This window comes from Pelodiscus sinensis, chromosome 2 (genome assembly GCF_049634645.1).
Source record: "Pelodiscus sinensis isolate JC-2024 chromosome 2, ASM4963464v1, whole genome shotgun sequence".
In the NCBI taxonomy this organism is placed as follows: Eukaryota; Metazoa; Chordata; order Testudines; family Trionychidae; genus Pelodiscus; species Pelodiscus sinensis.
Genome location: NC_134712.1, coordinates 224,905,215 through 224,922,019, shown reverse-complemented (window position 1 = coordinate 224,922,019; position 16,805 = coordinate 224,905,215). Strand labels below are relative to the sequence as shown.

General features: G+C 45.4%; 1 protein-coding gene across 1 annotated transcript in view; it reads right to left on the bottom strand.

Moving 5' to 3' along the window:
* GPR158 (G protein-coupled receptor 158) overlaps window positions 1-15,644 on the bottom strand; it is a 330,476-nt gene extending 314,832 nt beyond the window's left edge. The window contains exon 1 of the mRNA XM_006115288.4: window positions 14,233-15,644. Coding sequence (XP_006115350.2) covers window positions 14,233-15,104 — 872 coding nt within the window. The 5' untranslated portion in view covers window positions 15,105-15,644. The remainder of the gene's footprint in view (window positions 1-14,232) is intronic.
* Window positions 15,645-16,805: the final 1,161 nt, after the last annotated feature.

Sequence of the window (16,805 nt, the reverse complement as noted above, 5' to 3'; positions counted from 1 at the left end):
CCCACACTCCTGCTTCTATTCATATTCTTCCTCGCTCCTTGTTTGAATTCCTAACGTGACCGGTCTCTTCCCCCTTTTCCTCACCCCTGGTGAATTCCTGGGATTGGTAATCTGCAGAGATGGTTGCGTCTGCAGGACAGGGCAGAAGAAGAGACGTTCTTAACAAGAAGGAGGACAACAAAATGGGTAATAGTCCTTAGCAGCTGTCAGAAACCTTCCTCTTTTCTACACAGAGTGTAGCCCAACAATAAAACAAGGAGAGATTTCTCATGAGTAGAGCTGAGCAAATAATGGATTTTTCAGGTTGAAAAATTGATGTCATGTTGAATTAAATATTTAATTTCACCTAACTTCAAGCATCTTATCAAAAGCAGAGGACAAGATTCAAAATGAGTAGAGGAGCAGCTGCCCTCCTTATAACCTGTAGCCCAGTCATTAGGATACTCATCTGGGATGTGGGAGACCTAGCTTCATTCCCTTCCCAGGCTATGCCTAATGTGGAGGAGGGATTTGAATTGGGGTCTCCCACATTACAAGGAAGTACCTAAGTCTTTTCTGTTGCAGTTGTGTTCCCCTTTGTATAATTAATTAAATAACTGAAACAGGAATCTGCACTTGGGTCTGTCATATTCTAGATGAGTACTCTAACCTAGGCTACGGAGCATCTCTCTAGGTACAGAAATATTTTTTTAAAACATGACGAGTGTCAATGCTCTGGTCAGACTCATGGGGGCTTGTGCTACAGAACTCAAAACAGCAGAACAGACATGGCCAGCCATGCTCAGAGACCCACTCCACTCAGCAAATGTCAGAGCTTGGCTTTTAACCTGAGCAGGAACATTTACATTGCTATTTCAACTTTGGGTCCCAGTCAGCTCCAAGACTTGTTGCTTACCCCACAGTTCCAGTAAGCCAGTAATAGGGGCTGAAACAGGACTAACCATTTTTTAATCTATTTGAGAGATGTAAGCTATTTTTGATTCAATATGGAAGAAGTGTAGTACAGTGTAGAAGTAGCCTCTCTTTCCCTGGTCCATTTCCCTCTCTCCATCCATCCTGCCCTGTCCACCAATGACTACTCATTGTCATTCATAGTCATTCATTATTATAAGGCATAGTCACTGGATCAAGGAAACTGTACATGAAAGATTATCCTTCGAGTTGAGGCACTCCCTTGGGACATGGTAGACTGCTCCAATGATGAGTTAAGGTACAAAGTGGAGTAGCTTCAACAGGAGAGACTGAGAAAGACCCCTGCCAGAATATACCATACCCGTAACTATAGCAGTTAGCTGATAGCCAAGAGGGAATTCACATTCAAATCCCTTCCCCATATCAGGCAGAGAGGGGAACTGAATTTGTGCCTCTCACATCCAAGGTGAATGCCCTAGTTGATTCACTAAAAGTTATGAGAGCCAATGAGCAGGGGGGCGCAAAGGGAGCTGTCGCCCTAAGGCCCATCTATTCAAAGGTGGCCAGAGCCATTGGGCCTTGAAATCATCACTGGAGCCCCACACAGCATGCTGCAGAACCCTGCAGTGCTCAAAGCTGACTTCCCCAGCTCTGCCCCTTCTGCCCATTGCCTTGCCCCTTTGAGGAGCGTAGATCCAGCCCCCTAATCTTGCTAGGGGCCTGGCGAGTCTGTTGGCTCACCTGGAGACCACTTCCTTTATCCAGATCTAGTCATGGGATTCAGACACTGTCCTTAATATTAAAACCATCACTTATATACAGTGCATCTTAACTATTTTTAGTAGGCTGCTGTATTTTAACCCCACAGTTCTGGTAAACCAATAATAGAGGATGGAACATGGCTAAGAGAGGTTTTTAATATATTTGACAGATGTAAACTAATTTTAAAATAGATTGTGTGTGAGATGTGTGACATTTGCAGACTACATCACCATAGTGTACCTTAGTAAAGGCTTTATTGGCATTCATTTGTGATGGCCTCCCTTTTGTAATACATCCATCCCATACTTATACTATGCCACCATATGTATATGTAAAGCTACACAGTTGTGTAGGATGATTACATATTTCTGAAATATTTTACTGATAGTAATACACTAGGTAATGCAGGCTGGTTAGATATCTACATTTTTATTTATTTTTAATTCAATATTTTCAAAAGGGAACATATTAAAAGAAGATATCCTACTAGGACATATAGGGATCAACTACTTTCCAACATATTTACAGAACTAACTGGGAATAATTTTAGCTTTGCTATCTTGGTCCAAATGATCAAGACACACATGTCAACAACATGATAGTAAAACTTGGCTTGTTGACATAGCAGCAGTCTGAAATTCACCCAGGTTGACATCACAGCTTAGCTGAACCCAAGTTACAATCACAGTGATAAGGTGATAATAATATTATGGCAATTGTAGACCATCTGGCAACCAAGTGTATTTTGTGCATTGAAAGCTAATCTCATTACTATAAATATTCTGTTTTCTATCCTTGTTCTACAAAGCTGACACAAAAAAAGATTAGAAGGTCACATTTAACATTTTGGATTTCCACAGACAAGTAATTATTCGTTAGAATTACATATAACAGAATTGTTGAAGAATGATGTCATCAAGGATTTTCTATCAGGTCAGAAGGTTTGATTTAAGAGGCTTTTATGTCTGCTTTAATTTCCAGCACCACTGTTCCCTGACTTTCAGTCTGCTTCAAAATCTGTTCCAGTAATTGACTTAAACTTGTTTTCCCAGCATACTTGTTATCTTGATATTTTCAGTAGTTATTACACTTCATTGTAACAATAAGTGACAAACTTTTGCATCTGCAGGAGAATTTTTGACACCAGAGCAGGTAAAACTGAAATGGTATATTTTCTTTTCATGGTACTGCTTAAAAGCAGAGGTGCACAGAATGGTCTGTCATTTAAACAGTGACAAACATGGTCCTTCTCGCTGAGATTTTAGGAGTCTTTTTTGTCAAGGAGGTCAAGACTCAATTGAACAGGAATACAGATTGTCTGATGCTTACCTACACAAAATTAAATATACAAGAGCAGAGGACAAATAAAAAGGTTAGATGTCAAACCTATCAATGAAAGATCCTTGTAATCAGTTCCTTTTATACTCTATCCATATAAGCTACACAATCTCTTAGTCATGAAGTTGTGAGGAGAGACAAAGAATTAGTGAGACTCACAGCAAATTAAATACAGGCTAGATGTGAGCATGTGAAGACGACACAACCTTTCAAAAAGTAATTTGGAAAAATTCTCTAGATTATTTTCATCCTTTATAAAGGCTTCAAGCATAAAATATATATTTCTTTTGAAGGGTGATAGACTGACTTCCCATTCTGGGCAGGAAAGGATTCTGCATAACTGGAATATCAACACTTGTATTGTGTGCTCTATTAGAAAACAGAGAAATCACTGTAAAAAATTTAAAGGACCAAACATAAACATCACAGTGCTTCTCCCAGTCAAAGACAAGCTTTAAGGATGGGATGTCAAGGGGTTAAGAAGACATCATTCCTCACCGTACATTCCCCTTACCATGTGCTGTGGAAGAATTGATTAATTCCCCACAGTTGATGTAGCTCAACTACTGTGCAAAGGGTATAAATATTTGGTTACCCGACTTGAGACACTTTAAAAGGATCTTGAGTACACAGCACTTTCTGAAAAAGAGGCTCCTTAAAGGTGTTTCTAGCTGGTCATCTAAGATTATCAATTACTTTCTAAAAATGGAAGTATAAAATTGGCAAGTGTGACCAAGTGACTTAAGTTTATACGTGTTTAAGTCACAGTATGTGTAGCAAAGAATAGAATTTTGATCTGGTTCCCCACTGCAAATCAGTTTTCAGTAATACAGAGACAGATTTTTCTAAGACCTTAGCAGTAGCCCTATTGCTGTTTTTCAACATATATTTTCACAGGAGTATCAGCTTTCACTAAAAATAGCCCTAATCAGAGAATAGGGTATAACAATATGGGCACATGAATTAGGATTCACCTGCAAAGGAAATCCCCATGGGCCTTGGAACAGTATTATAAGAGTGGAGTAGTTATACAGTATCTGAAAGAAGATTAAAATTCTCAATCTCATCAACAACATAGGCTTCAGATCTATGACATGCATCGCTGCATATCTGGGGATTTCCCTGTAATTAAATCAAAAGAGCTGCTTAAATAGTCTCTCTAGCTTAAATTATTACTTGACTGAATTCTGCCATCAAGGATAGCTTCGCACATGGAGAATTCTGTGTCCACATGTTGAAACTGAGAACTAAAGGAATAAAATTGGTCAAGATCAAGAGGCAGATTCTCAGTTGCTATAAACTGTCAAAGTTCCATTGAAGTCAACAGAACTATGAAGACTTATCCCAAAGGATGCAGGATGGAGGAGAAATACAGGTTGAAACTCTCTGGTCCGGCGCCCATGGGTCCCGATTGGTGCTGAACCATAGAATTTGTCAAACCATGGGAGGTCCATATCAGCATTGCCAACACTTCTACTTCTTATTGGGCTCTTAGAAGACAGTTGGGGTAAATTAGAGCTAAATAACAGCACTGAACACGGAGAGCCAGGACGGGTGGCCACAAACAACCTTTATGAGACCACAGGAAACTTGGCCACACCCATGGTAAGTGGATATTTGGTTAACTAAAATCATGCTGGTCCACAGATGTTCCTGGACCAGAGAGTGCCAGACTAGAGAGGTTCAACCTGTAATAGGAATTAACCATGAACAGCAGTTTCCGCCTTGTTTTCCTTCCATACCCTCACAAATGTAACATGTGCTTCAAGCTTTCCACATCTGATTCCTCACATAAAGCCATGCTGCTGCTGTATTTCTGACAGTGAGTCCCAACAGTGCAAGATTCTAACTGTGAATCAAGCAGATTTGTTGTGCTTTTTTAAAATCCCTATTTACTGTTCCCCTTTCTTAACCAGGGACGGCCTTAGGGCTGGGCAAACTGGGCCCGTGCCCAGGACACCATAGCCAGAGGGCGAGGGACAACTGGACATGGGTGTTGCTGGGTAAATAGGGTGGGAGATGCTGGGCAGAAAGCAGTGTGACAGGACATGCTGGACATGCAGGGCTGGGGTTAGGGGCATACGTGGGAGGAAAGTGCAGGCATTGGGATGAAGAGGGCACTGTGCAGAAGTTGGGGCAAAGGGAACACAATGCAGGGGCTAGTGATAAAGAGAGCACTGGATGGGAGTGTAGGGGTTGGGGAGCCCTTGGGTGCCTGGGGAAATATGCGGGGCTTACCCATAAGGGTCAGGGGCACCAAAACACAAGTTCACCCAGGGTGCCATTTTCACTAAGGCCAGCCCTGATCCTAGTCTCTATCTGTCATTCCTTAGGACAGGGAACATCCATTCTCAGAAGTCTGAAGAACATTGTGAGTGCTATACTAAAACACACAGTAAATTATCCATATCATAATAATATCCCTTTTCTGATTCCACCAGTTCCTACCATTTCATGACAATAAAGAAAAAGTTTTAAAAATGTGAGGAAGTAAATGCTTACGATGGTCCATTTATTTATCTTCAAAATCAAATATACCCTCCCCCACCACTCCCAAACTTAAGATGGGTCATAACAGAGTAAGAAGGTATCATTTTCACCATTTTACAATATTTTTAGGATTATGCAACTAATATGTGAAGTCATGTACATTTAGCATGTAATCCTCCATAAACCTTATGCTATGTCTTTCCATTACTATTTGAAATATTGCAGAGTGGATTATAGTGTTTAGAGAATTAGAAACTAGTTTTAAATGTAAGAAAGGAATTATGGTAAGGACTTAAGGGAAATATTAATGGCCAATATTTTTCATTTATTCAGGATTTGTTTTAACCTCCCTTTGAAATTTTTAATAAAAACTTGATTCCTGTTACATATTTAACAAACTAAGAAGCAACATAAAATATTCCCTGGGAAATTGTTCCTCGTTCATATATATGAATTTTCTCCCATGGATTTATTTGCTTTTAGTAATACACTCCAAACTTAATACCAGTTTGAGAACCACCACACTGCAATGCACACTTTGTATGCATCCATATAAATGTGATGACCAATGTTTCCTGAAAGCTAAGCATTAGGCTCCCCAGTAGAGATTAAATGCTGCCCAAATGATTGGCAGAGCACCCACCGCTGCCCACAGCCGGCAACATGTGTTTCTATTGGTGGTGCTCATCTGACATGCCTTGGAGCACATAATAAAATGTATTCTGCACATGGATGGAAAATATGAGGGGAAATATTGGTGATAACTTCTCTTCCATAAGTCTAAAGAGTACTCTTATATCAAGAAAATTAATGTCTTACTGTGTCATGCCATGCATGCAATATCATACATTCTTCATTGCTAATTTATTTGAAGTATTTAAAATGCTAGAAGATGCTTAGAGTGAGCTTGCACTAAATTATTGCTGCTGCTCTCATGCCAGACAATGAAATGGAAGCAGCATTAACATGTCCCTGACAGATGGTTCACAGAAACATTTTGTTGGGGACAATCAATGTAACTTCTTCAAAAGAAAGAGACCAACATACATTTCTTATTAGCATGTGGGTTTTAAATAGGAATTTGAAATTTAAAACATGTTGTGTCATTCAATGACAGATGGAAAGAGGAAATAAAAACCTATTTTGAGAGGCAACTTATGGTGATTAATACTGATGTTATAATAACTATGTCGAACTTCTCACTCTGTTTCCAGTTTCATGTTTTTAAGTGATTTCTTCTTTTAAAAAAGTATTGAGGTTTGGGGTGTGAACAGTGCACCTAGGAATTGTAGAAAATGTTGTGCAATAATAGAATAATTTGTGGTTTTAAAAAACTGCAGAGCTAAACTTTTGTTTTTGATAAACTATAATGTATTTTAACCTGTCTAGTGATAAAAAAAATAATGATTAATTAAAAATAATTACACTGCTAAACAATAGAATACCATTTATTTAAATATTTTGGATGTGTTCTACATTTTCAAATATATTGCTTTAAAAATAGAATACTGAATACAGTCCTCAGTTTTTATTTATTTTTATTACAAATATTTGCACTGTTAAAAAAAAGAAATAATATTTTTCAATTATTGTGGAATCTCTGAATCATGAAATTTGAACTGACAAACGTAGAAGTCTGTACAAAAAAACTGCATTCGAAAATAAAACAATGTAAAACTTTAGAACCTGAAAGTCCACTCAGTCCTATTTCTTTTGTAGCCAATCACTTAAACAGGTTTGCATACATTTTCAGGAGATAATGCTGCCAACTTCTTGTTTACAATGTCACCTGAAAGTGAGAACAGGCATTCACATAGAACTGTTGTATTTTATGCTGTAACTGAAATCAATATATATGAAAATGTAGAAAAACATGCAAAAATATATAATAAATTTCAATTGGCATTCAAGTGGCCATACTTAGTCAGACCAATGGTCCAACTAGCCCAACATCTTGTCTTCAAACAGTAGCCAATGCCAGGTTCCCCAGAAGGAATAAACACAACAAGTAATCATCAAGTGATCCGTTCCCTGTCATTCATTCGTAGCTTCTTCAAAAAATAGCAGTTAAGATTATTTAATTAATTGAGCAAGTTAACACTAATTAATAGACAGCCCTAGTATTTTTTGAGTATTTTGCAGGATATCTTTGTATCTATATTTTAATGTACTAGATCATCTTTCATGTACTTCTCCACAAACTGAAAACAGGAAATGAAACACTGGACTCTGACAATGTAAATCAAATGTATGTACTTCTCCCCACCCCAATCACAGATAATATTTATTAGAAACATTTAACAATCTGTATTTCAGTTGTGTTTTAATTATAATAAAACGTACATAACAATTTAATCACCTTTACTATTAACCTTTCAACACAATATAATCTGCTGTAAACATGCTAACAGCACAGCCAATTTCAGTATCTTCAAATTTAAAAAAAACACAGAGATGAATTTAGCGTTCCAAAAACATAGTTGTATAATAGCTGCCCAGAGGTACATAGGAGAGTTGCAATGGATTCTGTATGTAGTGAATCACTGTTATGCCAACATGCTAAGTAGCACATTTATGGGGAGACAGGGTGGGAAGGCTGCAGAAGTAAAGGATGTGCCTTTTAAATGGATTTAAAGCCTAAAGCGCAGCAGGAGGGACCCAGTGGGAGCCAGGAATCTGCTGTCCCGACTTGTGCAGGGGCCCCGCTACTGCACTTTAGCCTTTTAAATGTAATAAGAGCCTGTTGACTCTTAATACATTTAAAAAACCGAGGCGCGTCTAGGACTAGGACAAACTAGGAATCAGCTGATTCCTGACTTGCACCTGGTCCTCACTACCCCCCTGCCTCCCCTACCCCTCACGTAGACAGTGCTGGGGGGAGCCTACTTTTAATCTGGCTCCCCTTACCACTGGCTCCTGCTCCCCCCCATGCTGCCAGCAATGGGGGGGGGGGAGAAAGCAACTAGTCAAGGGACTAGTCTACTGGTCACTTACATTCCTACTAACACCACTGATACCCTTCTCCTGCAGCCTTTAAAGCTACAGGAAGAAGGAAAAGGGCTTGTGGCACCAGAAGAACCCTGCTAGCAGCAGGGCACACAGAACCCTTGAGTGGAGCCATGAGCAACCCCAGCATTCCCTCTGAGCCCCTCTTGGCTGCCAGCATGCCTGCAGCACCCTCTGATGCCCTTGGCCAGGGGCCAACAAGGGCACCAGCCTGGACTGATGAGGAAATCCTGGATCTCATTGAGGTCTGAGGGGAAGAGACCAATATTCAGGATCTCTGAACCAAGAGGCGCAATGCTTATGTCTATGGCTGGATGGCTGCCAACCTGGTGGAGAAAGGGCACCCCAGGACCCGGGACCAGGTCTGGATGAAAATTAAAGAATGTTGGCAGACCTACACAAAGGCCAGAGACCAAAGTTCCCACTCTGGGGCTGCACTAAACATCTGCTGCTACTATGAGCCGCTGAATGCCATTCTGGGACGAGGGCTGGTCAACTCCTGCCCCTAGTTGTCATCGACTCCAGCCAGGACACACCTAGAATCAGCTTCCACAAGGATGGGGTTATGGAGAAGGAGGAGGAGAAGGATGAGCAGGCTAGCCAGGACACCATGCCTGCCAGCCAGGGGCTGATCCTCAGCCTGGCACTCATCCCCCTCTCCCTCCCAGGATGTCTCCTGGGGCTTGGACAATCTCAGGGAAGGCACTTCAGGTGAGTTCCATGACTTTCCCTATACATGGTTGGGGGAGGGGATCGGGCAGCTGGCAGCCTGCAAGGGGCTATGTGCTCCTTGCTTGGCCTTCTCAGCCTGGGCGTCACACAACAGCCTGTGCACATGGGCGTCACACAACAGCCTGTGCCAATTCAGAGCACTCAGCTCCATGATGCTCTCACACAGGAACCTCTCACCCCTTTGGTTACTCGACAGGCCTACTCCAGACTCCAAGGTTGGATACATTCCTGAAACAAGCCACCTCTAAGGAGGCTGGGGTCATGGAAACACACAACAATGCCACACACATCACAGGCCCGTACTGAGGTAGTATTCACACCTAGGCAAGCACAGCGATGTGGAGGAGACAGATCCCTGCATGGGAACCTACCGGTGGGAGGAAGAGGAAAAGACCCCTGTACCACTTTTTCTGGAAAGCAGCCTCTGCCACTCACATATACCTCCTACAATACCACCTTCTCCTGTAGCAGGCTGGGATAGAAGTTCTCTCTCTGCGGGATGCCACCATTGCTAGACCCAGGATATGTGGGACATGGAAGGAAGCCAAGCTGCCTCATCCCCTCCTCTTGCCCAAATTCTCCTGACCTGGCTGGAACATTCCCATGCTTGTTCATCCCCAGGATGTGGGTATAGCAATGCTCCCCTGGGACATCTGTGCCCCTGCAGGAAAGTGCCTACTGTGTAGGCAACAGATGGCCTTGCTCAAAGCACATAGTCATCGTCTGAACCAAGACCTTCATTGTGCGTTCAGAGATTAGGACTAGGATCCATACACAGTGTCTCCTGGAATGACTGTCCTTGTCACTTTTCTTCACAGCTGGCACAGCACTGAGCATGGTACATCAACCACCTCCGATGCCATCTTCCCATCGCTGCGAGATCCACCAGAGAAAGCGCACCAAGGAAGATCTGCTGCAGGAACAGATGGCCTGCCTCCAGTCCCTCTTCTGGAGCTTCAGTGAGGACCACCAGGAGTGGGCCGCCAACCATGAGGAACACTGGGCTGACCAGGAGAAGACAAAGGCCACGTGGGACCAGCTGTTGTGCCAGCATAAGGCTATGTGCTCTTCAATAACATCAGTTACGAAGCACATGGCCATGTATGGAGCAGGCCACCAGCCACTTCTCCCTCCCCCTCCAACTCCCTGCCCAACTTCCCGCATCTGCCCCTGCACCCACCCTGTCCCCCGACTTCTCCTCTTAGCCCCCCAGGGGCTGAAGGGGCCCCAAACATGTGGCAGTGGGACCTCCCATGCACCTGAAGCCTCCCAAAGTACCCAAGGCAGGCACCTGTCCCATCCCCATCTCTGAAGCTCCCCCCTCCCATCTCTTCCCCCTCCCCCATTCCAGGTTCTTTCCCCGGTCCCTCCTGTTGTATATTCCCTAAATATTCCAAACTCAAAGGCTTTTTTATTTGGTCTGCAGGGGAGGGGGAAAGGTGGGAAGGGAGGCAGGGGAAAGGAGGGGTGTGAGAGGAAAAGCACACAGGGCCCCTTGTGGAGCGGGCCAGGGGAGAATCTCACAGGTGGCCTTGGATGAAACTCTCCCTCAAGGCCTCCTGAATGAGAACAGTCCCCTGATGTGTTCTCCAAATGGCACTAGTGTCCTGCGACTTGAAAGCTCTAGCCAGCCGATCAGCCCCTTCCCCCCACCCTGGCAGGAAAGTGTCCCCCTTGCTCTCACATAGGTTGTAGAACACACAGCAGGACACCACCACATAGGGGATGCTTCAATCACTGAGATCCAGGCAGGTGAGGAGACTTCTGAACCTCCCCTTTAGGCAGCTAAAGGTACACTCCACCGCCATGCAGCACCTGCTGAGCCTGGCATTGAAATGATCTTTGATGGGGTCCGGGCTGCCGATGTACGGCTTCATCCGCCAGGGGAGCAACAGGTAGGCTGCATTGCCCAGGATGCACATGGGCATGTCCAAGTCCCTGACCCTGATGGTGGAGTCAGGGAAAAAAGTGCCAGTATGCATCCTCTGGAGCTGGCTTGAGTTCTGGAATATGCAAGTGTCATGCGCCTTCCCTGACCAGCCGACATTTGTGAACTGACCCTTGTGGTCCACCAGGGCCTGCAGCATAACTGAAAAGTACCCATTCCTGTTGATGTAGTCCCAGACATGGTGGTCATGAGCCAGGATGGGGATGTGGGTGCCGTCTATTTCCCTCTGCCCAGTTGGGGCAGCCTATGGAGGTAAAGCCAGCATCAATCCAGTCGACGTTCTCGAGTGACAACCAGCACTATGGTATCGATGGCCTTGATTACATGCATAAGCACAGCCCCCACCATGAATTTCCCCATGCTGAACTGGTTCCCCATGGAGTGGTAGCTGTCCAGTGTGGTGAGCTTCCATAGGGGGATGGCGGATCTCATGCAGGTGTCCCATTTCCTGAGGCAGGGGCAAATCATTCACAGAGCTCCAGGAAGGTGGCCTTCCACATGCGGAAGTTTTGGAGCCACTGCTGGTCATCCCATCACTGCAAGACAATGCTGTCCCACCAATTGGAACTGGTCTCCCTCCACCAGAAGTGGTGCTCCCTGATGTGCAGGGATTGAGGATCATTTGCTGCAGTAGGAGTGCCAGGGCCTGGGTGAATGGTCCCCCAGTGTGGGCTGCTTGCTATAGTCCTGAAGCAGCATGTGGGCAGTCTGGATGAACTGCGCCGTAAGGTACAGCTTTGCAGCAGCTCCAGCTCCATGTAATCAGTGCTGTGGTACCCACAAGGGCAACCAGAGCACACGGCATGAGTTTGGTGTCCTGTAAGAGGTAGGCAGTGGAGAAGTGGCATGTGAGACTGTAGACTGTAGAGAGGAGCCCCTTTAAGCACGTGTCTCAGCTAGCTTCAGCAAGAGCTACAGGAAGTGTCAGCCCTCCTGATGTCCTCCCCAGAGTGCTTCTGAGGGTTTTAGATGTGATGTAGGCTCCAATCAGTGTGGTCGGGCTATTTCAAAATAATTCTGTGCTATTTCAATGTGTAATGTGGATGCACTATTTCGAAATAGTTATTTTGGGAGTTATTTTGAAATAAGTTATTTCTAAATAATTTCTTAGTGTAGACATGCCCATGGTGTGGGCCTACATATCTGTTTGCAAGACAGCGGCTGTACCCAATCTAGCAGATATGTTCTTTGATAAAATAAAGAAAAGTTTAAAGGGGTCATGTGGATAGAATCCTGGCATGAAACAGAGTTACTTGAAAGCTTTAGGAATGAATAAAATTTTATGGATTGTATGTTCCCCCTCAAAAGAGTGCTCCATGCTGTGCATCACTGCATTTACAGTTATTTTCATTCATCAGTACCTATGAGTTCACTGAGCGTACAGACAATGGATGTCAGTGAGAAACCAGTACTTTTCTGACACATGAACTCCTCTCATGCTGTGCTGGGCCAGGTTCTGAAGAAGTTATAAAAAAGCAGCCAAGTTGACTATTGCCCCTCTGAGGAATTTGGCAACAAGGAGCTTGCAGCTGGGCTCAATACTTGCTAATTCAAACAATGCTACATGTGAGAAGAGTTCAGGGTGCAGCTTGCACTGGATTAGAATCACTTTCTATTGGGCTGGAGTTTTCAGAGACATTTGGCCATATTCATCTTTGGTTTGACTCCAGTGTGTTTCATAATAAGCCTAGAAAACCATAATTCACAAAAATGTTTGGCTGAATTGGGCTTATTGACATTGTTCCCTACCTTGAGGTGCTGATAAAGTATACATTATATCTCTTTGTTCCTGGCTACTTCAACTCACCAGCAGAATCCCAAAGTAAAGGGGCACCAAATGCACAAAAGAAAACCTGCAACTCTATTTTACCCACAAAAAGGCTACTACCCACTTCAGAAAAAAATAAGGACACAATGGGAAATTTGAAAGGAACTCCATATGCATTATCTGGTGCTTCTCCTAACAACCAAAGTTTGTATGGTCCCATCCATGTAGCTGGAGTCAACATATCTTACATCTCGTTTCTGCACCATCCATACAGTGTTTGCTTCCGTCAGCTTCCCTTACTCCTCCGTGAGAAGCAGGAGTGCCGGCGCCAACAGGGTTGGCCTTTGAGTTCGATCTAGCAGGTCTATTCTAAAGCAGTTAAATTGAACCCTGGAAGACTAATCGCATAGTATAGATATGCCCTAAGTGTAAAGACCTCAGACTTGTATCTTTGTAAATTTCTCTCTAAAAGTTCACATTTCATTGCTACTGGGATTAATTTGTATACAATTCTTTAAACATCCTGTATATCAGCTTTTGTGATGTGAAACAGCAGAGGCATAAGGGAACATATTATATTTTTAACCTTAGAAAAATATTAATGTTTTACCTGTAGCCTTCTGAGGATCTAACCATATGCATTGCATTTTGAACAGGTAACAGGTTTATTCATCTGCATGTACTTATCTTTGAGTACACCCCAAAATGAATGGGTTTGAAAGACTACAAATTGCAGTTTGCAGAATAAAAATGTTTTCTGGATGGTTAAAATTATGTATGGGATTGTGCTGGTTTTAATTATACAACATAGTAACTAATGATACATCAGCAAACATTTAACTACCAACTCTGCATTCCTCCTGCAGTTAGAAATAACTAAGTACAACAGACAACATCTCCTGTTTTCTTATACACACAGACACATACTCTGCTTTCTGACCATGAAAATTACTTTCCCCCCCACTCAGGTGATTAGAGAGTGCTTTATAAATTGTCACAAACAGTGATGTTTTTACCAGGCAACAGCTCCCAAAAGCATGGCAATAAATAGCTCAGTCAAGGTCTCCCTCTAAAGGAATTTGATTTTGCCGTGTTTGATTTGGGGGGGGGGGAGTGCTGTTCTAGAATTGAATGATCAAGTTTGTTGAGACACAAATTCCTGGACATGCCTCCCCCCAACCCCACTCCTGACAGCAAACCCAGCTGGAATTTGTGGCACCTTCCCAACACAGCTCTGAGTAGTAACTAAATAGAAAGAAAAGTGTTCTCCTCCTACCTGAATTCGGGGAGAAGGTTTGGCTGCAGCCCATAAAAAGCTGCTGACAGAGTCACTAGCCATCCAGGTTTGTAATTCCCATTCTCACACTCCAGGTAGGGCGAGGACCATTTGATGTGGTTCTTATCTGCCGTGTAGCTGTCTCTCTTCTTCCAGCTGCTCGCCAAAGTTTTAGGGCCCGGGGTTAAGACCTTCCTGTGCAGGTGTGGCCTCCACTTGCGCTTCAAGCTGTGGAACCACTCGGTTTCTATCGAGGCATTGGCTAAATGATGGGCTGTGGAGGACAAATCCTGCAGCAGGATCTGGGTCTCATGCCGGCTGGCCTGGAGGAAAACCTGGGGAGCAGAGGATAAGGGCTCCACATTAAAAGTAATAGCGGCTCTGGAGATGTTGGGGTTCCCTTCCAGGAGGCTCCTGATCAAGGCTTGGTACCACCCCATGTCCTCCTGCAAGTTCTGCTCCCGGGATTTATTGCTCTGGAGGATCATGCTCAAGAAGTTGGTGGCGTGGAGGAGCGTGTCCAGGGCACCGTGCAAAGAAGGGTGAGCGATGAGGCGGGACTTCCCGGCCAAGCTGGCCAACTCGTACCTCCTGGAGCAGTTGGCGCGCCCCAGTTCCCGGGAGTCTCCAGTGTAGAGGAAGGAGGCCACGTTTTGGGGCACCTCTTCAGTGAGTCTCTGCGCCAAGATGGTGCTCTCAGTAGATCTGCTCCAGGGAGCCGGGAGAGGATCCGGGCTCTTGACGCTGTTGTAAATAGCCCGTTTCCCTGGGCTTCCTTTCTCTTCGTGGGGCACCGTCCGCCCTCGGCTGACGCCGGCCCCCCACCGCAGTTGGGCAAAGAGCAGGAGAGAGAGGAGCAGGGGCCGAGCCATGTCCTCGGAGCGGGCAGGCAGGGCTGGGTCCCTCACTGTCACGGCTCTCCCCAGCCAAGGTGCAAAACAACGAGCAGTGGCAGCGGCTGCAGCGGAAAAATTCAAGTCACCTGTGGCGATGCCCAGCGCGCCTTCTGCACGGCGGCCAGCGCTGGGAATTACGCAGCCCCTCTCTGGCTACGGGAGAGGCTATAGTTAGCCTGCTTACGTCTTCATCCCGCCGCCGCTTGCACCGAGGTGTCTAAGGCGCCGCCCGCAAAGGCGGCCGCGCCCTCAGCCGAGCAGGTGGCGGGGCCCGTCCCCGCCTGCGGACACGCGCGCCCGGGCGCCGCATCCTGCGGGCATGGCGGGGCGGGGGGAGCCGCGGACGGTGCCGGGGGAAGACGCGGGGCTGGGTCCTGCCGGACCGGCTGGTTTCCGCGGAGCGGGTGCCGGGCTAAGGGAGCGCTCGGGCTTCCCCGCGGAGAGACCCACGCTCCGCCCTCTGCCGGCTGCGGGAGGCTGTTCACCCGGCGGCTGTGCCAGCGCCAACCCTCATCACCGCCGGCCCCTTCCCAAGCAGCCCGCGGCGGGGCACGCCCGCTGTCCCGCTCCCCCTATGGCCGGGGCGCCTGTCAGTCACCCGAGAGCCACTGGCGGGCCGGGAGGGAGGCGCTGTCCAGAGCTGGGCAAGGAGGCGGCGGCGCGGCTCGGAGCTGGGCAGCGCCCTGCGGCTGCGGGGTCGGCCCAGCAGAAGGTGGGAAGTTGAGGGGAGGGTGGCTTAAACCCCGCGAGGGGGCCAGGGCGTGTGTGGAAAGGGACTAGGCAGAGGGCGGCTCTCTGCCCCTAGCATTGGCTTAATAAAGGCTGGTGTGTTTTAACTGGCTGGGGACAGTCAGAGCTGTGTCTAATAGAGACATCTGCTGGCTGGGTTTAAAACTGTACCTCTGCTCCCCGAGCCGAACGGGGGGTGCAGGCTCCACGGAGAATACATGGGGAACTCTGGTCAATTGCAGGTACAGAAGAAGAAAAAAAGGAGGGTGGTTAAGCCGGGGATCAGGACGCTTAAAATACCCTGGGCTCAAAACGGGGAGAAGGGCGCTAAAATTAACGCTTACTGCTCCCTTTTGGGCCTGGCTGTCTGCTGTTGTGAAGAGAATGAGCAAATTATATTCCTCATTAAAGTAGTGGGCTCGTAGCACTGGATAGGAAAAGGTGGATAGTACCTATCAGAGCCACTGTATATTCTCTTCCTAAAGTACTGGAGTCCAGGAATCCTGCTAGGCTTGTACTGGACTACTACTATAGGACAGATCTAATTGAGGCTACAACATTTACTTTACTCATAAAACAAAATTCTGCTTCTCATTCCAGTAGTTACTGCTTCAACCTCAGTTCCCCTTTTATCTCTTTTTCCCTGCTGCTGACTCTGCACCTAATTTTGTTGCCCCTTAAGCTTGACCTGCTTTCCAGAATCTATTTGTCTGGGCTTCACCTTATTCAAACTTACTCCTATAACCACACTTCTGTAGCTTTATGAAACATTTTAAAAACACACCTATAACAGTAGATATATCCTTGCCTAAACTGAATAAATCTGCAGTAATATTTCTATAGCCTGCGTCCTTCCTTGCCTCTCCTTCTTCTGGTCTTTTATTCTCCAATTTTGTGTTACATCCGTAATGCCAGCTCTGTGTTCACTCTCCTAGAATAAATCCTTTA